We start from the raw sequence: 27412 nt of genomic DNA, 5'->3' as shown, positions 1-27412 counted from the left end.
ATCTCTAAACAATCATTGTTTCCTTTATTTTACTTTCACTGCTAAGAATCAATTCTTTGCCCCTCAGTCTTTCTACTATATACCCACCCACGTTAAAATTTTTTTTTTAATTTACTCACTTGATTATTGAGATTATAGAGGTATCGAGATACAAATATATGAATGTTTCTCATAATTTCCAAGACATCCAGGCCCTACAAAACAATCCATATATAAGTTCTATTATTATTAGTTTAAAATAATCAAACTTATCAATATAGTAACTTACTGCTTATATTAAGTCACCCAATATTTTTAAACTATTTTAAAGAACTACAGAAAACATAACCAAAGGTTAGAATAGGCTTCTGACACACACAATCAGGACTAACTGCTTGGGGAAATCTGACTGTTACACCTTTTGTGTAGACAGGAAAAGTTAAAACTTCAAAGATCCATGACTCACAACCATTTCTCTAACACTTCTGAGAATATCTGTCTTCACAAGGATTTTTTTCTATTTTTTAGAAAGTAAATTAACAGCCAGATTCTAAAAGGCAGCCAGAATATGTGGTGATCTCTAAAGTATATACTATTTTTCAGGCACTGTGCAAGGTTCCTTATATGAAATTCTCAAAAAGATATTATTCTTCTAAATTCCACAGCTGATCACCCTCTGTTTTTTCAGTCTTTTATCTTTACTGAGACTGTCAATGGCTAAGTTAAAGCCATTGGTAAATGACACATTGCACTTGAAAATATGTGGACTATTTTCAAGTACCTTTTGATACTGATTTCTAATGTAATTCCACAGCGATAAGAGAACAGACACTGTATGACTTCAGCTACCTTTAGACCATGAAATTTTTACACCTTGTTTTATGTCCCTGGATATGTTCCAGTGTCTCCTGGTTTATAGTCTATGGGAACTTGAATAGAATTTGTATCCTGCTATTGTGTGAAAATTGTATAAATCTTAATTGTGTTGAATTGATTCATAGTGTTTTTCAGGTCTACTATATCCTTCTATTCATTTTATTAATTTTTGAGAGTCTGATAAGGAAACTCCAACTAAAAGTCTTAATTTATCTACTTAAAAAAATAATTGTAATGTATAGTGGACTATATGTAACTTTGTTCTGTATTTTCTAAGTTTCCTATAAATGTGTTACTATACTTTCATAATTTGAAAAATAAAAAAGGAGGAAAAAAAAAATTCCACAGCAGAAGAAAATGAAACTAAGAGAGTTCTGCAAAGTCAAAGAGCTAGGAAGAGGCAGAACCCAGGGGTTTTAGAAAGTCTAATTCCAAATTTTTATGCTTCTTTTAATTATACTAGACCACCTTTAATATAAGGACTTCTCAGATGACTCAGTGGTAAAGAATCCTCCTGCCAACACAGGAGATGTAGATCTGATTCCAGGGTCAGGAAGATCCCCTGGAGAATGAAACTGCAACCCACTCCAATATTCTTGCCTGGAAAATTCCACGGACGGGGAGCCTGGTGGGCTACAGCCCACGGGTTTGTAAAGAGTAGGACACGACTGAGCTCACCCATATGTACCTTTAAGATACAAGTTACCTAATAAGAATCCTTCATTCTTCAGTGATTACTCTAATATCTAATAAATGGTATCATGTAAACTGTTCCATAGCTTTTCTAATTGGAGCTCAAAGTAATATTAAAACACCCCTTTGATTAAGTTTTTATAATAGATTTTCTCACATTTTAATCTAAAAATTTATTTACTCATTTTTCTCCCACTAGGCTACAGGTACATGAGCTAAGACTGTTTCTGTTTATTTTTGTATCCCTAAACATACTGAGGGCTTCACAGGAGACTCAGCGGTAAAGAATCTGACTGCAAAGCAGTCAATGGATTCAATCCCTGGGTCGGGAAAATCCCTGGAGAATGAAATGGCAATCCTCTCCAGTAATACAGTGCAGTGTCTAGCAAATTTTTGATAAATATTAATTTTATAAATAAGTGAATGAAAGGATATACAAACTGATCCTGGAACTGGTCCCTATACATGCAGTAAGATGAACGAAAAATTATGATCTTCAAATTTTGGAACTGAATTAACGAATTTTAGTAAATATTATATCTGGATTATCTTAGAAAGAATTACATGCAAATTAACTGAAAACAAACCTTTGCACTCCTGAGATACAACTATATTGTAAATTAGCTTACTGAATTAATAAAGCTAAATACTTTGCACTCATTTTAAAAACAAATACAATTTTATAAATTTAACCATTTTTCTAAGATATTAAAGCACATATATTATATCTAGTTTAAAATTCTTAACTGTGACCTTAACTAAACTTGTAAAAGTTCAGCAGAAGTCACTTCACTATCCTAATTTGTTTCTGAAAAGCTGTATGTAAATTTACGTACCAAAATTTCAACAAAAGGTAAAGTATAAACATTTGGAAGCATGTGATAAATTCTTTCATAAAGCAAATCAGCACTAATTTTTTATTCTTCTCAACTATGAGGTTTTTTTATATAGCAAATATTTTCTTTTCACTTTCAACTTTGAAATATAAACACGTATTAAATAAAAGTTTTTAAAAAATTTTCTTAGAGATATATTATTAAGCTACCATCAGACTATACTAAGACTTTATACTATACCTGTTCCAAAGTCTGACTAGGAAGATGGGCCTCTGTCATAACCAATCCATAACGCTGAGTAGCTAAATTTCTCATTTCACTGTAAGTAGCCCAATCATGAAGAGCTACTGTTGTTAGATTGTAGAAAGTCTTGTCTAGGTAGTGAGTTACATAAGCTTCAAAACAAACAAAAAAATCAAAACTTTTTGATTCATGATAACAGTAGGAAAGGAGGAGAAATGACACTAAAAAGGAAACAACTTGTCTTTGAACATTAAATTTCTTCCTTTAAAATAAGGTGCTAGGAATGGGACTTCCCTGGTGGTGCAATGAGAATTTGCCTGCGAACACAGGGGACACAGGTTCGATCCCTGGTCTGGGAAGATTTCACATGCCACGGAGCAACTACGCCCGTGCACCACAACTAATGAGGCTGTGCTCTCGAGTCCACAGGCTGCAGCTACTGAGCCATGTGCTACAACTACTGAAGCCTGCACACTGAGAGCCTGTGCTCCACAAAAGAAGCCACCACACCGAGCAGCCCACGCACTGCAAGAAATCCCTACTTGTTGCAATTACAGAAAGCCCATACACAGCAACAAAGACCCAGTGCAACCAAAAATAATAATAAAAAATGAATTAAGTTAAAAAGAAAAGACTGAGAGCTAAAAATGTTCTCTAAATAATAAAATAAGCTGTTAGGAAAACAAAAATGAAGAAACAAAAAGGAATTCAAGAATAAATGGATCAATACAAAGAAAGATTTTTCTCAAGGTTTCGTTTTTGTTATTTGTCCTTTAACAGAGCAAACTCATATAGAATACAACCCTAAGAAGAAAACCAGAACACTCACCTCGAATGTCAATGAAACGATTGAAAAACCGAATTGGATTCAGAGAGAAAAAAAGGGCCAGGTCTTTCATGCCAACTTTGAAAGGGTTTCTGTCATCCAGCTTTAAATGAGTATGCACAGAAAGTCGCAGGTCCTTCTCTATTTCTTTGCACAACTTGTCCAGCAAATGCTATTCAGAAAAGAATTGATATCTTAAATTTTCAAAATGATATTCCAATTGTATGATTCTTCCAGATGTCCATGTTCTCAATGTGAAAAGCTTTATACTCAGTACAATGAAGAAAAAATTTGTCAAACTGTCAAACTAAATACTCCTTGGTAAAATATTGTTTCACTGGGAAAGTGAGATTATTTTGCTATCCATTTTAAATCAATGACTTTTTTTTGACCAGGAAGCAGTCAGATGAGTTCTATTGAGTTCATTAGTATTTTAAGTATAATACCCTTACAAAGAAATCAAAAGCTAATGTCTGGTAGTTTCACCACAAGGAACATGAATATACAACATGAAGCATAAAATTTATATAAACCAGAACAAAGGAAGAAAGATCCTGAGAATATGCAAGAGAAAAAATTTTAAACACTTCCATGTAATAATTATTAAAAAAATCACAAAACTCACTGAGCTAACAGCAATGAAATTAATCATCTTTTCTGGTGTAACATGGGGTTCTAAATACTGACCAAGACATATACCTTATTTTCTAAATATGAATATTCACATGAGAAATATTAAAAATCTCACATTTTCAACAAGCCTGAATTAGGTTTATATTGTAAAGCTCACTCATTTTTAATTCCTCCCTCCATATAAAAATACTGCTAGCTGAAAATACAGTTTTAAAGGTAGCAGTGTTTACAACACACACTTCATTAGAACAAGTAGAGATGCATTTAAATTGTTAAATTTAACAGAGTTAAATTTAACAGGGTTTATTTTTAAACATAAAGGATTTCAGTCATTAGCCCTCCAAATGAAATTCAACATTGACAGTCGTCTTAACTGTATTACCATGAGGAGCAGACAATATTCAAACCAATTTTGCATTTGCAGTCTTCTAATGAATAGGACTTTAAATTCAAATATACTACTTACTAAAGTAAAAGGAAAAAAAAAATTCCAAATTCCTAATCTGGATTCCTATACAAAAAATTAGGAATTAAAGACCAATTTAACACAACAGTGACAGTTTCTTTGTTCCAGTGATTTGTAAGTAAGAATCATAAATTTGTGCAAGTCTGCTTCAACCCAAAAAGTTTTTCCAAACACATCTTAAGCTTTTCAATCTCAAATGTTACCTCATTTAAAATTTCCATAATTTCCTTGTCATAGCAATCCAGAAGTATTTCATAGGACTCCAAATGCCTTGCATGCATCATGGCAGGTACACAGTCACGTAAAGCACTGAACATGTACTAAAGAAGAAAATTAGAATGTACATGAATTTAGAAAAACTACATCTCTAAATTATATTACAGAAGCTCCCTATCTTAAAAGACAAAGCCTCAATCTGAAGGCTGTTTTTCTACACATGACTATCTTGCTTTCCTAAGAGTTGAATTTTATTCTCTAAAGTATATACTAATACAAAAAAAAAAAAATCAACTCAGCCATTAAAAAGAATACATTTGAATCAGTTCTAATGAGGTGGATGAAACTGGAGCCTATTACACAGAGTGAAGTAAGCCAGAAAGAAAAACACCAATACAGTATACTAACACACATATATGGTACTTAGTCAATCGGTAAAGATAACCCTGTATGCAAAACATCAAAAGAGACACAGATAAATAGAACAGTATTATGGACTCTATGGGAGAGGGTGAGGGCAGGATGATATGGGAGAATGGCGTTGAAGCATGTAAATTATCTTATGTGAAACGAATCACCAGTCCAGGTTCAATGCATGATACAGAGTGCTCGGGGCTGGTGCACCGGGATGACCCGGAGGGATGGGATGGGGAGGGAGGTGGAAGGGGTGTTCTGGAAGGGGAAAACATGTACACCCATGGTGGATTCATGTCAATGTATGGCAAAACAAATACAATATTGTAAAGTTAAAAAATAGAAAATAAACTAATTAAAAAAATCACATTAACTAATCCTTTTTATTTTGAGCATTCAAATACATTCATTTCCATAAGGATATGGAAAGATCTGAATACCTTGCTGACAAATAAGTCAATTATTTTGACACAAACTAAAACCCAGTGAAATGAGAATGATTAGGAATATGAGAATAGTTAAATATATATTCAAATTAATTCATTTGTATTAATATAAAATTTAAATGCATAGCACTGTTAAAAAACAGCACCAGCAGTTTTTAAATGATCTATTTTAAAATTAATTAAAATGGTTGTACAGTGAATTGAAAAAATGATGGATTTGTTCTTTACATTATTCTTTTACTTACATGTAGTCTGGCTGCATCAACAGCATTTTCATATACGTCATCTAAATAAATTGGGAAGACAGCTCGATGCCAGTATAGAAAACAACAGTCACATTGTGTCTGGACTCTACAATGTAAAGTAGTGATTAGTGGTACCAAAAGTGAAGTAACCCCCCAAAATAATGCAAAGAATGACATTATATACTGTAAAGGTAAGAGCTGTCTATTCATACCTTGTATCCCCTATATCATTTAACCCAAAATTAGCATAGAAAAGTCACAAAATAAATATTTTTCAAATAATGGTAACAAAACAGTCCAATATTTGACATTGTTAGAATTTTATAAATGCATTTTAAAGCATACTTAAAAAAAAAATAACTTTAAGATAGTTTAAATTTTCAGTATTATTTGATATGACTAGACTTACAAGACCTGCATCACATGCACCATTTTACCTGTCTCAAAGTTGAAAAGAACTTTCAAAAAACTGACCAAAACAGCAACAACAAAAACCAGTGGCACTCAACCTATTATCTTTGCCAAGTGACTACTTCACGCTTTATAGGGCAACAACTTGATCATAAATATCTTATAGTGAAGAAAAGTTCAGTATTTCTTCCATGGGTAGAGTGAATTGCCACTAACTACAAAAATCTGAGCTCCTCAGAATAACAAAAACATTATGCTACAAATATGAGCATTATATGAGAATTGTGCTGTAACCTTAGTTCAGCTGGAAATCAAAACTCAGAAAACCCATTTTCCTAAGAAACTCAATGCTTATTTGATGAAAAGAAAACAATAAAGCCACAGGAGTTACACAAATAAGCCTTTCAAAAATGAATCCATCTTGGTGACTGTCTAACCAACAATGTAACTCAAATTCTGTCCCAAATAAAATTATGGAAGACTATGTGAGATGGCTCTAAGTCTCTCCCAAGTAGATGAAGCCTTGTTACAAAGCAGCAATTCTGAGTCCATTAGAGATACCCATCACAATAAGCACAATAGTTCCAGAGTCTGCCAGATGCTCTAAGGGCTATATAACATTTTTCAAGTGAGTTCTTCCAAAAGCTACATCCTTACTACAGAAGACAAGTCAAAGAAATACAAACCCTTGTCAGAGTCTCATTCTAGTCGTGCCTCAGAGGTTATAAGGAGGAACCAAAGGTCTACCTAGATTATACTCCTTCTATTGCTAGCCTATTAAAAAAAAAAAAAAAGTCCTGATGTTTCCATCACCCGTATCTTTTGTTACCATTACATATCCCTACTTACCTTTCTCGAAGTTCACTGATAAGATCCAGCTTTTTCATTACTACTTGAAGTGGAAAGAGTTCTTCATCTTTAAACGTTTTCTATTAGGGAAGGGAAAAGCACAGAGAAGTTGCACTTGAAAGACAGGTTTCTTAAGTCAGTAAAAAGGGAAGTGTGAAACCTCAGGTCTCATTTTTACTCTGTAAGTAACAGCAATACACTTACCATTTGTGTGCCCACACTCAGTGCCAAAGAAACAATAAGTCGTCGCTGCTTTGTGCTTGGTCCATTTAGAGTGTTTTCAGCCAAAACTAGAGCAGAGAGCACATCAAGACGCTGTTCACTGTATTTTTTGTCAGAAATTACTCTTTTCTTAAAGATAAAAGGAAACAGGACATAGCAGCTTTAAATGTGAGGCAGTAACAAAAGACTCATGAGGAAAATTTTTTTCAGTTATCTTTTCCATGATTCAACTTAACAGCACTTAAGACAAATACTTTCCCTGTTGACTTCTTATGATAATGTCAGATGCTTTATTTCCATAACATTCTTGCTGAGCACCGTCAGGGACAGCAAATTACTAGGCGTACCTCATCAATTTAACAAGGAAATAATTTAAGAAAGACACATTATTTTAAAAATGCCCAGTATGTCCTTTTTTAGTAGAACTGTGTTAATGCTGGAAATTCAGGCTAAAGACAATCCTGATCACTCTCAGTAAAATCATGGAATACTTTGGATATTATAACCAAGAATATTGTGGATAAACAGGCTTAACTAAAAAACACAAAACAATAGAAGGGAAAACTAGGAAGATAATATAATTATGCTTTTATACCTTGGCCACAGAAATAGAATTAAGAGCCTGATGCTGAAGGTGCTGTGTTATATGTGAGACTGAATCAGCCACAACCATGCTTCTCCTGTAGAACATATGCTCTATCGCCTAAAAAGAATCAGAAGTGATAATGTGAGAATCAACTTTAAACTTAAAATATTTAGGCACAATTCTAGAATATCTTTATGACTTTGGGCCCGGTAAGAAATTTATAAATGAGATGAAAAAAGCACTACTATAAAGGGTAAGACTGGTCAATTCAACTATATTAAAATTACAAATTTCTGTGTATCAAAAGCCACTATGAACAAAATTAAAAGATAAACCAATGTATGAGAAAATACCTGCCACACACAAGGGATCAGTATTCAGAATATGTAGACACCAAACGAATTAAACACTTTTTTAAAAAGGTAAACAATTCAACAAATAACTGAACAAAAGAGGTGAAAATATTTTTCACAAAAGAAACAGTTAATAATATTTGAAAAGATATTATCATTAATCATCAGGGAAATGTTTAGTATGTGAAGGAAATGTTAAGGCTGATAATACCAATGTTGGCCAGGTAGGGAACAACAGAAATCTAATATATTGACGGAAATCTAATATATTGACGGAGGTATGTAAACTGATGTTAACTACTTTGAAAAATAATCTGGCATCATCTTAAAAAGCTGATTATATACATAGCATAAAACCCAGCAATCCACCCATAGGTTTACAACACCTCATAAAAACTTTTGCACAATTATACCAAGAAACATAAATTAATACAAGAATGGCAACATGATATAAAATAGCAAAAACTGAAAACAACCCAAAAGTCCAACCCCAGGAAGACTACACAGTAATGAAAATTAATGAACTACAGCTACTCATTCCAACATGGGTAAGACCAAATAAAAAATTCTGAGTAAAAAGAAACCAAGCCAAAGAATACATGAGACATTACTCCATTAATACAAACTTCAAAAACATTTATAACTAAACAATGAGTGGTTGATAAGTTTAGTCATATGCCACAAACTAAAAAGAAACAAGGGAATGATAAAGTTCAGGACAGCGGGTCCTCCAAGAGGACAGGTTAAGACGCAATCCGGGAAGGACAAGACAGGGGGCTTTGAAAATACTAGTAACATTTGCTTTCCTAAATGGGATGATAGGTTTTTAAGTGTTTATTATTTTTAAAGTATGCTTACATATTAAATATAAGATATAATGCATTTATACATATACACACTTCTGTATTTGCATTTCATTAAAAATAAATATAACTAATAATACCTTAAAGAAAAAACTGCTAAAAATCTAAAGACAAGGTCTCCAAACTATCTTTATTTCCTAAGCAAATCTAAAGCCACTATTAACAAAAATTCACTAGCAAATCTTTAGCTCAGGTTTTACAAAAAGCTACAAGTAGGCTCTCCTGCCTGAGTTTTATTTTTTTACTTAAGAGTATGCTAAGAAACATTTTACCATTTTCAAAAGCATTCAAATCCCAAGATTACAACACTTCCTCTAAATTACAAAACAAACAACCTCATGCTGACTAGCCTCATATGCATTTTAATATTATAAAATGTAACATTTCATGTGTAGTTTTTAAAACTCATGCAACACACTTAGAACTTCCATGAGTAAAACTACTAATATTTTGACTAATCTTTTCATTTTCCTTCTTTTCTCTTTCACTACATGTTAACTTTTAATAAAGTTTAAGTATATTGGCCATTCACAGAAAATTATTCAGAAATTTCTGTCACTGGCTAGTTCCTTTATCTAACTAAGAGACAAATACACGTTCCCATAATTTTTTATACTCATAATCAAGAAGTCAAACCTTACCCCCCAAAATCCTACTTTATGCTCGGATCATTTCTCAATTATAATGGCAAAGTAAAATAATCCAAAACTTACCTTGAGAAGTTCAACAAGCCTGCATAATGCCTTAACTGACGTTTTGGTCATTGGCTTTTGCATGGACATGTACAGGTTCATTGTGGTTTTAATAATGGTACTAATACTATATGCATATAAAAAGCCCTATAAAAAACAACATAAAACATCAATTAAAATCACAATAAAAGGTTTCATTTCTTCAAGATTTTGTTCTTTATGTAATATTAATTCTTCAACTCGCCAATATCCAGTGTTTCTAGAGTGCATTTTAAAGTCAGTTCTTAAGATTTTGAAATACTCTTTACATGCAGTATTATACATCTTGGTGAAGTTTCAAAGCACCCCTTAAAAGTTATGTAACCTATCACATACTAGAAGGTTAGTGCTATTGACATTACAGTATATAACTGCAATTAAAGAATATTTCCATTAAAAAGACAAAACTTTCAGAGAAATGACTGGGATGTCAGGAAGGTATCTATTCATCCTTATGTTACCTGCCAGACAAAGAGGATTAAAGACTCCTATTTACTGCAGCTTAAAACAAGAGCTGAAGGCTCTAAGGAAGTAGGAACTGAAAAATGAGGAGATAGAGAGCTGCTCTCTGGCCAGTACAGACATTCAAGAGTATTTTTCAGTTCCAAACCAATTTCCCCTTTCTTTTTCACCCAGACCAATCCCTACCATCCATCTGCTACCATGTCCTCTGCTTGCTGCTGCTAATCAGACTTTCTCTCTTTCCAGCCCCAAGAACAGGTTCTCTTACCCTTCTACTTATAAAGGAAGCCACAAGTCCTGTGAGGATTAAAAAAATTTTAGTGCTAATGAACCCAAGGAAACAGTATAGAATACAAAATAAGAAAAAGGGTATTACCTCTCAAATATATTTTCATTTAGATCCAAAAAGGCCACACAGAAACAGAATAATGGAGATTCTTTGGGTTTATAGAGAAGGACCAAAAAGAGACACATGTACAGTTTAGAGATGAACCTGAACTATATTATTGTGAATATATACAAGGAACCAGGGCAGCAGCTATATGCCAGTGATGCTGACCTTTTTCTCCAGCTCCACCATGAGTAACAGTGGCTGACTAAAGGAATGACACAATGCAGGGAGGGGGAAATTTCTGTGAACCAATAACAGCTCTATGGTGAAGAGATGTGATACAATTAAAAGGACTAAGAAATGAGAGAGTAGGTAGATTCCTAAGAGCTGACAGTAAGATCAGAGCTTGGGGTATACATGCAGGAAAGAGCTGCAAGTGTTACCTTGTCAACTACAGGACTATTACCCCAGACCCTGAACCTACTGCAGCACTAGGAAAAGCAGAGACAAGGAACAGGGAAAGTGTAACTCTAAGGCAGGCAGAAAAAGAGGTTTTTTTCAGGGGGAGAAGAGGGAGGAGGCACAGAGGTCACAAGACACTATCACCTCATTCCCAGATGGTCATTAATTTGTGAAGGATATACATGAAGGATGTATTTTAAACATCTAAATGGGGTGGGGGAAGGTCTGGGGTCTGTTTCTGTTAATGGCAGAATAGATAAGTTGGACCAACCTTCCCATATGAAACAACCAGAAAATCTGGACAAAACACTTTTTAAAACTCTTGGAAGGTATCAAAGAGCTATCAAGAAAATAAGAAACCACAAGGCCATGATATGGGAGATGACAGAAACATGAGCCCAGCTTTTGAGGCTGCTTTCCCATAGAGGCATCTGCCCATTCCAAAAGAGGGTAACAAAGACAGAAGCCAGACATGTCTTTCAGGATCCCTGAGGATAAAAATAGGAGCTCATGGCCCATCAAGGAGAGGAGGAAATCCTCTAAATCAACCAGGCTCTTGAGTTGGGATTCTTAAAATACCCCCTAGAAAGTAAGGGTGAACTAGAAAAAACATCCATCATACAATTTAGGTCCCAATTTAGATCATCTAAACCCATGACTGGGCTGAGGTAATCTTGGTTACTAGTTGTCCTAGACTAGCATTTATTGGAAGCAAATATTAAATCCTCTCTGGAGGAAGAAAAACAATACCCAAATCTTCAAATTATGTCTGTAGTTCTATATACAATTTGTGCTATTAAAAATCACCAGGCATACAAAGAGATAAGATATATCCAAAAAACAAACAACAAAAAAAATAGATAATAGAAATAGCTAGATAATGCAATGATTGGACCTGGGCTTCAAAATAATTACGATGAGTATGTAGAAGGAAATAAAACACAAAATTACTTCAGAAAATTGGAAACTATAAAAAAGAAACAAACTGAAAAGTAATTAAAATTAAGACCTAAGAAAAAATTTAAAAAGTCAGTAGATGGGTTTAACAGTAGGTTAGATGAAGAAACAGAGACTAGAACAGGAATAGTACTTAAGGAGTTGATGACAGAATTTTCCACAAACTCCAAAAGCTTTACAAATCCCAAGTAGCAAAAACACAAAGAAAACCTCATCTAGGTGCATCAAAGTAATACTGCTTAAAAACCAAAAAGGAAATTTTGTAAGCAATCCAACGAAGACATATATTGAAAAAAACAGCAAAACTTGACAGCTGCCTTCTTAACAAAAACAAAGGAAGCCAGAAAACAATAAAAAATTAAGTGAAATTCTAACAGGTATTCCACAAATAGAAAGATAAGGGGATGCAAGAAGGATAAAAGGCAACAGAATGGGTAAATATATGCATAAATCTAAATGAATACTATTAAAAACAGCAGCAACAATGTCTTATATGGTTTAAAATATACAAAGAATCAAAACACACAACAGCAGCACAGGTGAGAAGGGGTAAACAGAATTTAAAGGGCTTAAGAGCCTTATACTGTCTGGAAAGTGGTAAAATTACTCGTTTATATTGGAGATGAATGTTCAATAATGCATCTTAAAATCTCCACAGTAACCACTAAAAGAACAGTAAAATACTGAATAAAAGTAACAGAAGGAAAAATAAAATAAAAATAATTCAAAAAGAGAGCCAGAGAGGAAAAGAATACAGACACAGAACAAGTGAGACAAATAAATAGAAAGCAACTAATTAGGTGCTAATTAAATATGAATATCAGTATTGACATACAGAAAGTGTTTCATTGGGGTGAAATACATGCTACTTATAGGAGACACACATTAAATAAAGGAGCCAAACAGGTTGCAAATAAAAGGATGGTAACAGATGGACCTTACAGACCTTATTAAAAGAAAACTGGTACAGCTACATTACTATGACACAAAAGAGACCTATGACAAAAAGCATTACCAGACACGATAAAAGGTTTGACTCACCACTAAGCTATAACAATTCTAAATGTTATGTGCCTGCTGCTGCTGCTAAGTCGCTTCAGTCGTGTCCGACTCTGTGCAACCCCATAGACGGCAGCCCACCAGGTCCCCTGTCCCTGGGATTCTCCAGGCAAGAACACTGGAGTGGGTTGCCATTGCCTTCTCCAATGCATGACAGTGAAAAGTGAAAGTGAAGTCACTCAGTCATGTCCGACTCTTCGTAACCCCATGGACTATAGCCTACCAGGCTCCTCCGTCCATGGGATTTTCCAGGCAAGAGGTTGCCATTTCCTTCTCCAGTTATGTGCCTGTTTAGTCTCAAAATACATAAAACGAAAGTTGATGAAGCTACAAAGGATAAATAAGACAAATCTATAACAGTGGGAGATTCTGACCCAATTATCTCAGTAACTGACAGAATATTCAGACAAAATCATTAACAAATATGACCCTACTTGATATATATAAAATACCACGACCAACAAAAAGCAAACTACATTCTTTTTAAGCATAAACATTTACATAAAATGTTTGCCAAAGTTGTCCATGGCCCAATCCACAATGCAAATCTCAACAAACTTCAATACTGAAAGTATTTCATACTGAGAGAAATCAATGGTAAAACGATAACTAGGAAATCTCAGCATTTAGAAATGAAGAATTCTATTTCAAAACAGTCAAGAGAGCAAAGTAGAAATCACAATGAATTCTTTAAAGTATTTTGAAGTAAAGAATAATACAGATACAACACATCAAAACTTATGGGATACAGCTAAGAAGTCAGGACTTGGATGGAGTGTAGATTTGCATATATTAGATGCATATATTAAATGTATATATTAGAAAATCTAAACACGTCACACAGATCCAGATCCAAACATACATAACCAAATCAATTTCAGTTTTAAACACAAAAACATATCCTACCCTTTACAGTTCTTTCAAAGTGTACCTTCTGTACTCTGGATTAACAAATAAATGATCCACCATTAGATCCAACATTCTAAGAAAGAAGATGCAGCTACCTGTATAAAAACATTACATCTACTGGTGAGGTCTTCAGCAAATTTATCCATTCTCTGCTCTTTAGATAAAATAGATTCCATTTTCATCATCCATGAGCTCACAAAGACGTAGTAAGACTGTACATCTCTGACAAAGGAAAATATTGAGGTTATTCACCACAGGAAAGAGAATTTACTTCCATTTCTTCATACTGGCTAGAATAAATATTTCCTTGCAGCAGCCAATTCATCTTTCAGGTTTTCAAAATATACATGTTATACATAGACACATAATTTACTTAAGCAACAAATATTCACTGAATGTCTACACAGGCCAGGCAGTGTTTTTCAGTACTAAAAACAAAAAACAGCAGTAAACAAAACAGACAAAAATCTCTGCTCCCATGAAGCTTACATTCTAGAGAGAAGAGTTGTGCAATAAAGCAATCAGTAACTGAACTCTGAGATGTCAGATATGTGCTATGGAAAAAATACAGCAAGGAAAAGTGACTGGGGCAGCAAATACTATTTTAAACACAGTGATCAAAGTAGCCTTATTGAAAAAGTTATCGTAAGCCAAGATTTGAAGGGGATAAATAAGTAATCCATGCAAATATACAGCAGATGAGAATTTTAGGAAAGTAAACAACAAATGCAATCATCTCAAAACAGAAGAGTGTGTGCCATGCTCAAGTACTAAAAGAAGTCAGGATGACTGGAGAGCAGAGAGGAGGGGTGAGAACAGAAAAGGAGATCAGAGCTACACAGGGGTGAGTAGGTTGGAGGAACAGGCAAAGTGGAGAGTAGAAAGGGATTTGTATAAGGCCTGGTAAGGACTTCAGTGGAAAGCCTCTGAAGTGAAGTTGCTCAATGCAACTCTTTGCAATCCCATGGACTGTAGCTTACCAGTCTCCTCCGTCCATGGAATTTTCCAGGCAAGAGTACTGTAGTGGGTTGCCATTTCCTTCTCCAAGGGATCTTCCTGACCCAGGGATCGAACCTGAGTCTCTCACAATGCAGGCAGACGTTTTACCCTCTGAACCACCAGGGAAGCCCCCCTCTAGACTCAACCTTTTTGGCACCAGGGACCGGTTTTATGGAAGATGATTTTCCCACAGGCTGGGGGAGCTGAGGTGAAATGGTTATAGGATGATGCAAGCACACTGCATTTATTGTGCCCTTTATTTCTATTATTATATCAGCTCCACCTCAGGTCATCAAGGCATTAGATCCTGAAGGTTGGGGATGCCTGCTAGCGGTATTTGAGCAGACTGACCTACTCTAACTCTGAGGAGGATCAGTATCACTTTGGTTGGCATACTGAAAATAAACTATATAGGGGACAATGGTAAAAGCAGGAAAACCACTTAGGAAGTTCCTGTGATAATGCAGAGGAAAGGAGATGACAGCCTGAACCAGAATGGAAGTATTTAGAATCTGAAAATAAAAGCTAACATTTACTGAATGCTTACTAAATGCCCAATCACTGTTATAAACACTTTACACAAATTAACTCATTCCATCCTCACATTAACCTTATGAGGTAACTAACATATTATGATCTCCATCTTACAGAACAGGAAATTGACACACAGGGAAATTAAGTAATGGGTCCATCATCATATAGTACTCAGCTGAGCCAGGACTTAAGCCCAAATCTAGGAAACTGTCCCAACCTGGAAAAGCTGAATCAGTAATAAAATTCTACTAAGCAGGTTGCTTATTAACACCGTATCACTCTATCAAGGCATATCAAATCACTCAAGATGAGAACTTACAGGGCACAAGTATTTAAGGTATACTCCTCTTTTATTTTAAAAACAATAAATTAATTTCAATTAACTCAATGCGTTTTAAGGAGGTGAAACCTCACCATCAAATCTGAGAAAAATTATTTCTGCTGAGCCAGGTTCCATTAAACAAACACCACCAACAGTTGCACTCTGCCTCAAATGGTGCTAAAATTTATTATTTGACTTGTGGATGATTTGATTTAAAAGTCTGGAACACAGATAAAGGGCAGAATCCTAGGGAAACGCCTCCACTTAGAGGAGATGAATGTGATCAGGACTCAAGCAGGACTCCTCTCTCCTGGGCTTTACTTCAGTGTTGTGAATTTGAGGTTTCTTTGGCAGAGTTATGAGAATGAAAAAAGACACTGCCTCCTTCAGCTCAAAGAAGCTCTGCAGTGACTGTGTAGGTATATTTTTGAAATAAAAGAATTTAGAAACATTAAAATGTTATCATGTGGGGGGAAGGAATCTTTGAAAGTCAACTTATTCAATTTTTTACTTAAGAAGACTCAGTTCCTATAGCACCTTGGACTGACAGTCCTCTATGTTCTGCCTATGCAGCTCTGGTGTAAGGGTCATTACTCCTCAGGGCAGCTTACACAACTCTGCTGCAAAGGCTCAAGAGCAGGCTGGGCACGGGTCTGCCTGGCCTCTCTGACATGTACCTAGCTGTGTGCCCTGGTAACATTCATTTCTTGAAGCCTCATTTTCCTTACCTGAAAATGGGATGAAAATAGTACTTTAGAGTAGTGTTAAGGGCTTGTGCTCTAGAAGTGAACTCCCAACTCTGTCACACATTAGTTGTTTAAATTTAAGTTCAATCTCTCTGTATCTCAATTTTCTCCCTTATAAAATGGCCATAACAATAGTATCTACCTCATAGGATTTTGTGATGATTAAAGAAGATGACACGCATGAAGTTCCTGGAATATACTGGCTTATTGACAATACAGGGTAAATATTAGTTGTGAGTTTACTATTTCCCACATGAGAAGATTGTTACAGGGTTTTCGTAAGACTGTGTTTAAAGCCTTTAGCAGAAGGCCTAGGACAAGCTTAAAAACATTGGCAATTACTATTAATATCTGTCATGTTCATCTTTTGGTTCTGATTGAGCTTCTAGAGCCACAGGAATTAAATCTGTTCCCTCTTCAACCTGAATGCCCTCCAAATATTTAAAGAAAACACATCATTCTTCAGATTTCTCTTTTAAAGGTCAAACCATATAGAGACTTTTCCACTGAGTCTTCAAAGGTCATGGTTCTCAGATCTAACATCCTGATCAGCTTCATCCACGGATGCTGCACTTTGCGGCCCTCTTAAAACGTGGCACCACCAAACACTAATTATGTGACCGGTAAGAATTCAATGCAACTACCAATTCCCCTAGCCTACACACGGCAACTAATTTCCAAAATTTGGGTATAATTATGAATGTAATCTAGATACAAACTGACATTTTTAGCAACTGTATTGCATTGTTAAAGAATGTTTAGCCTCTGATAACAAAAATATCCAAATCTTTTTTAAGATTACTGCTAATAAATCTGATTCCTGTCTCTCCATCCTACTGAATTCGTCTCTTTAATCTAAACCCAAACTTATGTCTTCATCTCTCAACTCTGTCTTAGCATGTATTGGAGAGCCCTGAAATCTCTGCCCTGAGTAGTCCTGCCTGAATTGAGTTGCTATCCCTCTCCATGACTTTAATCACAGGACTTGGGAGTACTAAAAGATGCTTTAGGGGATCTCATACATTCCACACATACTCCTCCTTTCCACTGTACAGGAGTGACGCAACTTCCCCCTCAATAGTGAAGATCAACAGAAAGTGGGTAGTTTTCCATATTATCATATAACCACATTACAGATAAAAACTATGATCAGCACAGGGCCAGTGGCAAAGTCCCATGACACTTCACTTAAAATCTTCATCTAGGTCAACATAAAATTTTAGCACTAAACTTTGAGCCAGATGATGAGAACATGGGAGTTCATTATATGATTTCTCTATTTTGAGCATATTTGGAATTTTACATAGGAAGAGAAGCTAAAAGATGTAAATATTAGAAGAAACTAAGAATTAAAAGTGTTCTTTTAGGGAACAGGACTTGTCCTGTTTAGGGAATAGGAATTGTCCTCAGCAGAGGACAATTATTTTTCCCTTTGAACCTTTAGTACTTTTTAACTTCTTAAATACATGCATACATTACTTTCATAAAAATAAAAAAAGGATGGCATCAAAGTCAATCTTGCAAAAATCAACACTGAAGCATGTACACACAATGTTGTCAATGTCATCAAATGGCATCTACTGCAGTGACTTCACTTCACACACAAAAAATATGTAATGCACCTGATAAAAAAGTATGTGTATGTATATATTAGTGTACACATATGTATATGTATTTCCATAAAGCTTAGTTTGTCCAATCTTAAGCTGAGATTTAAGCCTAAAACATTTAAAACAAGAACACAATCCTAGAAAATAAATCTCCAAGAGACTGTCTAGCCTTTTCTCTGATAATGAGTAACTATGTTTGATCTTATAATTCAAATGCTTTCCATATATTCAGAATCAGTGTAAGAGTTGAAATATAAAACATCTAAATATTTTTATTATGGGTACTTATAAAACCTACTTGGTAAGTGACTGCGCTTTCTGCTGTAGGAAAGTATCTCTGTGTATTTTAATGGCCTGAAGACTTTTTTTGTCCAGAAGTTTGGCAGCTGCTGGTATTTTCTGGATCAAAAAATTATCAGGAAACCAAATAATATTAGCAGTTAGAGTGACGGCTGGTACCTGAAACAGGAAATATAACAAAGGGGGAAATCATTAAATGCAGGCTAAATAATGAACTGTTTAATAGTCCGACAACAGGCAATGGAAGACAACTTATTTCAAGAAAAATAATGATAAAAAGATAATCATTAATATGAAAAATTATGTTAACATGGCACTGAATTCATAGCAAGGCATTCCTGTATCTGGTGTGGAGCATGACATTAATTTTATTCTGCCTAAATATTAAACAACATACACATGCATGTGCACACATACTTAAACACACTCATGGATTTTCAGATGAACAAAAATATGTAAAAATTAAACAGAAACTTGAATCGTTACAACCTTTACTTTCACTTTATATTAGTGAAAAAAATGAAAAATACATATCCAAGATGGCTGGGTTCTCATGGTCACTATACTTGACTCTACACAATATTTGTATTTTCAACTTTGAAATCAGGCACCACACCACAGAAACAGCAAAGACAGAAAAAAAAAAATTATTTCATATTTTTCCTACTTCAATAATGGGAATGAATGACAAAAAGAAGGAAAAGAAAGAGAAAAGAAAAAGTAGTGACGGTAATAGGAAGTTAATGCATAGGGAAAGATCCGGAAAAGCACCTACTAATCTGTGTTTATATGATGTGGAATTATGGGGTATTTTCATGTACAATGTTACTTATTTCTGGACAGCTTAGTTTTTTAAATGAATATCATGCTATTAGTTTTGTAACTATTATTACAAAATTATCATTTTTTGTAAGCAGGAATAAAACGCATTTTAAAATACCTAGTTTTATCCAAAATCTTTTCCATCTATTCAAATTGAAAAAAAGGGAAGTTACAAATTCTTACCTTCTTACAAATGTCCAATAAAGACTTGTAAAACTTTTTATCAACGGTTCGAAAAATTTGAAAGTGCAATACAAAGAGTCCACAAACTCCCACATACTTGTCTCTCTGATCAATTTCAGAAGGTTCACCTTATAAAACAACATAAGAGAAAAACAGAGTGTACTTAAAAGTTTTGCTTTAAAGGAAATGAAAACTTTACAAACAAAAACCAAAAAATGCATTTTACATTACCAAGTCTGGCTTCTACATTTGCAAAAATTGAGCGAATACTATGTGCAAATTCTTCAGCAAAAGTGCTATTTTTTGACACAGATACTCCTCCATTGAGAGAATCAAACTGCTGTTCTATACAAGCCTACACAGAAAACATTTAGAGAAATTTAGACTCTTGTAAGTTATTATGACTTAATATGCTATGAAACTGAATTAAATATAGAGTGATAAAATCCTAAATTCACCATTTTAATTTTACAAACACTGAGGCTCAAGTTTTTAATCTAATCCAATATCTAAATCTTTCTGAATGGGAAATGTATATATACTTATATATTTGAGCATCAGTTATGTGAAAGTAATAAAACTGAACTGAAAATCTATAATCCTACATGAAGGGACACAGTGGTGCTTGGTGATGTACAGAAGGTATATCTCATGAAGCATGGGAAAGCACGTTTTATTATTTTAATTTACACTTTTAAGAAGAGACTTTATTTTTTCTGGTTACAATTACTCTCCTAGAACTTTATTACATTCATGTGTAGAAATGGCTCCTGGAAAAAGAATCAACCAAAAAAAATTCTTCTAAAATTAATGGATTAGTAGTCAAATTGGTATAAACAAGAGCTGTGATCATTCTGTAAAAATTGTGACCATCTAAAATAGAAATAAAGGTAACCTTGAAACAGATTTTAAATGGAATATACAGTTGACCCTTGAACAAGTGAGGGTTAAATCACATATAATTTATTGCTAGCGCTCTGTATCCACAGCTCCTCTCCATACTTGGATTCAACCAACTATGGACTGTGTAATACTATAGCGTTTACTACTGAAAACTATCCATATATAAGTGGACCAGTGCAGTTCAAACCCATGCTGTTCAAGGGTGTACTGTAATGCAACTTCTGGTAAACACTACCAAAGAAGTGCCATCTAACAGAACTTCCTGTGATGATGGGAATGTTTTATATATGTGCTGACTGGTATGACTCTTAGCCACAGCTGACTTTTCCTCCCGTTTTACTGAGATACCACCGGCATGTAACATACGTTAAGTTCATGGTGCGAGGGCTTCCCTGTGGCTCAGCAGCAAAGAATCTGCCTGCCGATGTAGGAGATGTGAGTTTGATCCCTGAGTCAGGAAGATCCCCTGGAAAAGGAAATGGCAACCCACTCCAATATTCTTGCCTGGAGAATCCCAGGGATGGTGGAGCCTGGTGGGCTACAGTCCATGGGGTTGCAAAGAGTCAGACATGACTGAGCACACACACAAGTGTGATAATTATATTACATGTGGCTATTAAGCATTTGAAATGTTGCTAGTATGGCAGAGGGTGATTTATTTTAATTTAAATAGCCTCATGAGGTTAGAAGCTACCTGAATTGTATAGATCCAAATTATATTCCCTGGGTAGAAAGAAAGAAAACAGACTTTTAAGAGGCTGTTTCACAAACCTAAAATCTAGAGATTATCAACAAAAAAATGCTTGACACAACTGTTTATATACTAATCCTCTAACAGTTCTATCCTTTTACATAATTAAAAAAAAAACTTTATCCCAAATACAACCAGTATACTATTAATTTCATTAGCTACTAGATACTGACATAATTATATTTTACAACATAATCAATGTTTCAAGCTTAAGCACTTTTAAAGAAAAATACAGTCACAACAATATGTTATAAAAGTGCCCCACTACAATTCTGAGCTGGGTCTACTAACAGAAGCTCATTTATTACAGTCTGATACAGCTCTCATACCTGAAATATCATTCCATCAAGTAACTGTCCTTCTAGCTTCAGCAAGAACTTTTCAAACGGCTTTAGCTTTTCTTCCTGAATCCCAAACTTTGAAGGATTGTGATGGACAGATTTCAGTAACCTTGTAGCAAAGTAGGAGAAAGACCTTCAATTTGCCAATAAATTCTTATATTAAAAGTATCCCCCAAAATCAAAGCTCTATATTTGTCATTATTTATTTGGCTCTACACATCTGAAAATTTGAACAAAAACAATCCTAATATATTTAAATTTCTAATCACATACCTTTTTATATCATCTTCAATTCAGATACCTGGTACTCTCTAGATAAAATTTAGTGAATACTTAATGCTGTTGCTGCTGCTAAGTCGCTTCAGTCGTGTCCGACTCTGTGCGACCCCATAGACGGCAGCCCACCAGGTCCCCTGTCCCTGGAGTTCTCCAGGCAAGAATACTGGAGTGGGTTGCCATTTCCTTCTCCAGTGCATGAAAAGGAAAAGTGAAAGTGAAGTCGCTCAGTCGTGTCTGACTCTCAGCGACCCCATGGACTGTAGCCCACCAGGCTCCTCCATCCATGGGATTTTCCAGGCAAGAGTACTGGAGTGGGGTGCCATTGCCTTCTCCCGAATACTTAATAGATTGAATAAAATAAAATGCCTTCACTTTAAAAAGTTTGGAGTAGAAAACAAAATAAAACCAAGCTGAGAATAAATAACTGTTACTTGTATAGAACAAGGAAAATAAACCTGGGTCCTAAAATAGTCAAATTAACATTCACTACACTTTAATTAGGATGCTTTATACAAGTATATCATACTCTCAAAAAGCCCATCTTCAATTAAAAGAATGGTTACTGTCTTCAAAGAAAATCTGAAATAAGATCCTTCTAAATTTATATCTTCAGGTCTCTCAAAGGATCTGTACTATTTATATTTATTTTTTAGTAATACATTCGGAGAAGGCAATGGCACCCCACTCCAGTACTCTTGCCTGGAAGATCCCATGGACGGAGGAGCCTGGTAGGCTACAGTCCATGGGGTCGCTAAGAGTCGGACACGACTGAGCGACTTCACTTTCACTTTTCCCTTTCATGCACTGGAGAAGGAAATGGCAACCCACTCCAGTATTCTTGCCTGGAGAATCCCAGGGATGGTGGAGCCTGGTGGGCTGCCGTCTATGGGGTCCCACAGAGTCGGACACGACTGAAGCGACTTAGCATAGCATAGCATAGCATAGTAATACATTAACTGTCAAAGAGAGTATTTTAAACATTTTATTTTTTATTTTTATTTTTTTTATTTTAAACATTTTAATTGGCTCACCTTTTGTACATAGTCCAGTGGTCTTTTAATGTGATGTGATTATCAATAATTTCATCCAGAGTAAGCAAAACTGTTAGCAGCTCTCCCAAGTGCTCATACATAGTCTGTCAAAAAACCTTTAATGATTATCATTTAATCACTAGTTAGAAGTTAAGCTTCATGTGGATTTTAAAGTTAAACACACTTGGGATAAGTACTAACTTAAAGCAGTGGGTAAGTTAAGCTACAGATGAAACTACTAATCCTCAAAATGGAACAGTCAGCCTAAAATTGGAAAACCCTTCACCCAAATTTCATCCTTAATCACGATACTGTAGATTCTCTCAGACCACTTACAGCAGGGGTCCCCAACCTTCAGGATCTAATGCCTGATGATCAGAGATGGAGCTGATGTAATGATAATAAAGCGCACAGTAAATGTGCTTGGATCATCCCCAAACCATCCCCTTTCCCCTCTTCCCCCACTCCTGTGGTCTGTGGAAAACTGCCTTCCAAGAAAGCGGTCCCTAGTGCCAAAAAGGTTGGGGACCACTGACTTCGCGAGTCTGCACCGGGCCAGTACTAGGAAGAGTCACACTGACAGTGGGTCAATAACGCCTCATCAAGTTCACAAGTGAGAGAACAAACGCAAAAGAAAGAAAGAACTCCTTTAAGAGCCTTGCAATAAGGGTAGTACTCCCCAGTCATATAAATGCCAAAGTAAAATATACTAAAAATTATTGTTTTACAAGTTAAATTACTTTTACCTGAAAATGAACTCCAGTTGTTTCTATAATTTTGGGTGCAATCCTGTAATGAAATAACATCCAAGTTTAAAAGAAAACCCTGTTTTTTGGTCACAGTTCATGTTTATTTTAAGGAAAAAGCCTCTTGGAATTTAAAAATGTATTTACTTTTATTTAGGCTTTAGTCACTAAAATTTACACAACACAAGTTTACTATCATAGTCCACTCCCAAGAAGAGAACTAACGTCTCCTTGCCTATACCCAACTCAGTAGGTAGGTATACGTCAATATGTGGCCCATCTAGCTTGGGATGAAGCAGAGAAATAACGAAACTGATACTCATTTATTTCTAAACTATTAAAATTTCTCAATTTTCAACTAGAATCTTTGCTATCCTACCCAAACTGGCATTTGGAAACTAGTCCTCTCTTCAGTTGGATTGATTTCTAGAGTTTTCATTCCTACTGAGAAAACAATGCATACAAATGGGATTACACCAAAGTCAAAGCCCCAAGATAATTCAATTTTACTTCCCAGAGAGTCAATCTACTCAACAGTAAATAAATTAATACTTATATACTAAAGCACATATAAATATCCCACAAGATAGAATACTTTAAAAATTAAACACAAAATTCAAATAAATTTCGTCTTTCTAGGACAGGGGTGTGGTAGAGAGGGGTCTCTTTGAATCACACACCAGGTTCTATGGGGGTTGGGGTAGCTATGCCATGAGGAGAACTTTAGTGGAAACACAGAACACAAAATAAGTATCTGACAGAGCAGAAAAACATGAGAATGAGAAACAACACACTCTTCCACTTTATAAAGAGGGTTAAGACACAGCATGGTATAGGAAGAACAACATGAATGGACTGGTGACCAAAAGAACCAGACTGAAATTGCTATGGAATCTTGGCAAATACTTCCTCTGGGCCTCAGTTATCTCACAACTGAGAACCCCTAATTATATACCTAAACAAAGTTATTTTAAGATTATACGTGAGTGGGAAAAATTAAGTATAAAGTTTTAATCAAATGCAAGATATTACTCTGTAGTGGTTAGGCATACTAACTATGACAATTTGATCATTTTTCTTGATTTAGGGCAGTGATATCCAAACTTGGAAGATCATTAGAAATATAGATTATCTAGTCCCCTCTCTCTAAGATTCAACAGTTTAAGTGTCACATAATTCTAATGAGCCAAGAATATGTCAATGTAAAGGAAAGCAATAAGTAAAGAGAACTCAGTACATTCTACATCAGCCCTTTTCTCTACAATTAAATTTAAGATTATTCTGTCAACATTCTCATTCAGACTGATAATGGGTTCCTGCACCATGGTATAAACTATCTTACTAACCTCTGCATTATACACATCAAGGAGTGTTTAAAACATTATGAGTGTTCAAAGAACGCTGAACAAGTGAATGAAGAAATGAGTGAGTGAGTAAACACATGAAAAACTTTTAGATATTTAGCTAGTTTAAGAAAAAACATTCCCCACATCTCTATTAAAAATGCAAAATGATTTTTAAAATCCATTACTTGTTACTGATATAGAGGGCAGCCAACTGATGGACTACATTCATCACCACTTCATAGCACCTCGTAACAAAACAAGACAGTTCCTGAAATGACAAGTTGAGTATATGTTACAAGTTGAGTAAATGTCATCATTTCTGACTGAGTTTTATGTTAACAATGCTAAACATAAACAAAACTGTTTTCCAGTAAAAATCTCCAGTTAATCTGCAATAATCTTAATCTGCAATAAGACAACTTCAAGCATCCTTCAAGCAATCAGTTCTTCACTCACTTCCCACGGTCATTTCTACTTCTTTGCCTCGACAGCATTTCATTCATCCTTTTATTTTAAGTCTTGCTTTCACTACTCATATAATTCCTAAGTGACAGAGACTGTCTTACTCCTTCTTTGAATAGCCACTGCCCAGTATGATGGCTAATCTTCAACTGCTTCTCAATTTCTGCCTATTAAATGAACATCTGAATGAATGAAGCTCAAAAGCTGCCAGTTTAGAAAGTGTGATATGGAAGGGAAAGGGTCTTCAGAAATCACTCTGAAATAACTTCAAATGTTTATAACCTTTAACCCTACCTATTAACAGGCTTGGCACACATTAAGTGAAATATAGATTTTCCCAGGAATATGTTTGTCATTAGTTAACTCACACCTATCCTAAAGTATTTAGAATCTAATTAAATTTATGGCTGTTCTAAAAATAAGCTCTTTGTGGGCAGAAATTTGTTGCTTTTATGCACTGCTGTATCCCAAGCACCAATAACAGTTTCTAACATATGCTAGGCTCCCAAAACATTTGTTGAATGTATAAAATGAAATTATATGCAGCTGTGAGATCCACAATTTAAATGTTTTAAAAGTGAAAATAATGCATTTCAATTTTATTTAAACAGCTCCAGTTATGTATCTCTTATTAAACTTCTATAAATCTAATAAAAGCAAAGCAAAGACTAGAAAATGCAGGACAAACAGAAAGCACAAAGCAAAAGGCTGAAACGAGTCCTGATACATAATAGACTATCTATAAAAGATAGAAAAAGAACCAATTAAAACACAGAAATTTTCAGATTATATAAAAAAGCAAAATCCAAATAGACCCAGTTTTAGAGAAACACAACTGAAACATAATGACATTGAAAGGCTGAAAGAATAAAAAAGAATTTTAAAAAAAGAAAATGCTAACTAAAGTAGAGCTGGGGCAGTGATAGTAATATCAAATAGATTTTTATTAGCATTAGAAAGTGAAAGTGACATCGCTCAGTCGTGTCTGACTCTTTGCGACCGACCCCTTGGACTGTAGCCTACCAGGCTCCTCCGTCCATGGGATTTTCCAGGCAAGAGTACTGGAGTCGGTTGCCATTTCCTTCTCCAGAAGATCTTCCCAACCCAGGGATTGAACCTGGGTGTTCCACATTGTAGGCAGATGCTTTACCGTCTATGATACCAGGGCAGTCCCTTTATTAGCATTAGTATAGCTAATTAATATATATATAATTATATATTATATACATAATTATTATCACAGGTTAAGAAGGTCATCACACAATAAACAATTCAATTTACTGGGAATTATTAACAATTCTAAACTCATAGAAGTGAAGTCGCTCAGTCGTGTCCGACTCTTTGCGACCCCATGGACTGTAGCCTACCAGGCTCCTCCGTCCATGGGATTCTCCAGGCAAGAATACTGGAGTGGGTTGCCATTTCCTTCTCCATCTAATAAAACGTCCTCAAAATAAGAAATGCAAAATTTGACAAAACCAGAAGGAGAAACTGACACCTTCACTTCAGCCTTGCAAATCAACATTTCTAAGACCCCAGCCCAGCAGGCTTCCTGTTAGGTTTTGTCAACAGGTGGCACTAAAAGGAGGCTTAAAGGCAGGAAAGGGACATCCTTTCTGTTTCTTGCTGCTTTTATCAACATAATCCAGGCAGGAGCAGTTCAACCCAGCAATGACAACTTGCCCCAGGCTCCAGCTTCTTTCAGCACTACAGAAGCAATATTCAATTTTAAACTCTACCAGCAGCAGCCAGGCAGCACTGATTCCTCAGAGCTATGATATTAATACTAATTCCCTAGGGCTCCTCCTCCTAGCTCTCAGATTCTAACAACCTGAACCTTTTTCCTTTTTTACCCTAGATGTAGAAGTGATACTTGCGTCCTCTGGGTTACCTCCCTGTTTTTTCTTTCAGCCCTCCAATTCTTATGTAACCAATTCTCTAGATTTAATATACATTCTTTCTTTAATTG

The 27412-nt window shown here is 35.1% G+C and overlaps 1 protein-coding gene across 18 annotated transcripts in view; it reads right to left on the bottom strand.

The window, feature by feature from the left end:
* Positions 1–27412, bottom strand: part of WASHC4 (WASH complex subunit 4) — a 101365-nt gene that overhangs the window by 66824 nt on the left and 7129 nt on the right. For 11 of the 18 annotated variants that reach the window (XR_014083497.1, XR_014083496.1, XR_014083495.1 and 8 more), the window contains exons 7-23: positions 25167–25249; positions 23636–23678; positions 22890–22993; positions 21568–21688; positions 19816–19939; positions 19585–19712; positions 18578–18738; positions 14164–14290; positions 9871–9996; positions 7951–8058; positions 7338–7484; positions 7134–7213; positions 5874–5979; positions 4756–4872; positions 3457–3625; positions 2625–2779; positions 120–194 (exon numbers count right to left, since the gene is read on the bottom strand). Coding sequence is in view for 8 of the 18 variants with exons in the window: in XM_081595651.1 (XP_081451777.1) it covers positions 120–194; positions 2625–2779; positions 3457–3625; positions 4756–4872; positions 5874–5979; positions 7134–7213; positions 7338–7484; positions 7951–8058; positions 9871–9996; positions 14164–14290; positions 18578–18738; positions 19585–19712; positions 19816–19939; positions 21568–21688; positions 22890–22993; positions 23636–23678; positions 25167–25249 (1974 nt within the window). In the remaining 10 variants the exon portion in view is untranslated. Of the gene's footprint in view, positions 1–119; positions 195–2624; positions 2780–3456; positions 3626–4755; positions 4873–5873; positions 5980–7133; positions 7214–7337; positions 7485–7950; positions 8059–9870; positions 9997–14160; positions 14291–18577; positions 18739–19584; positions 19713–19815; positions 19940–21567; positions 21689–22889; positions 22994–23635; positions 23679–25166; positions 25250–27412 lie in introns of all 18 variants that reach the window. The other 7 variants (XR_014083493.1, XR_014083494.1, XR_014083492.1 and 4 more) reach the window with 1 other exon arrangement.

Source organism: Giraffa tippelskirchi, chromosome 4 (genome assembly GCF_054371585.1).
Source record: "Giraffa tippelskirchi isolate mGirTip1 chromosome 4, T2T-mGirTip1v1.2.pri, whole genome shotgun sequence".
NCBI lineage: Eukaryota > Metazoa > Chordata > Mammalia > Artiodactyla > Giraffidae > Giraffa > Giraffa tippelskirchi.
The sequence above is the reverse complement of the archived record's forward strand: the minus strand, read 5'-3'. Positions and strand labels throughout refer to the sequence as shown.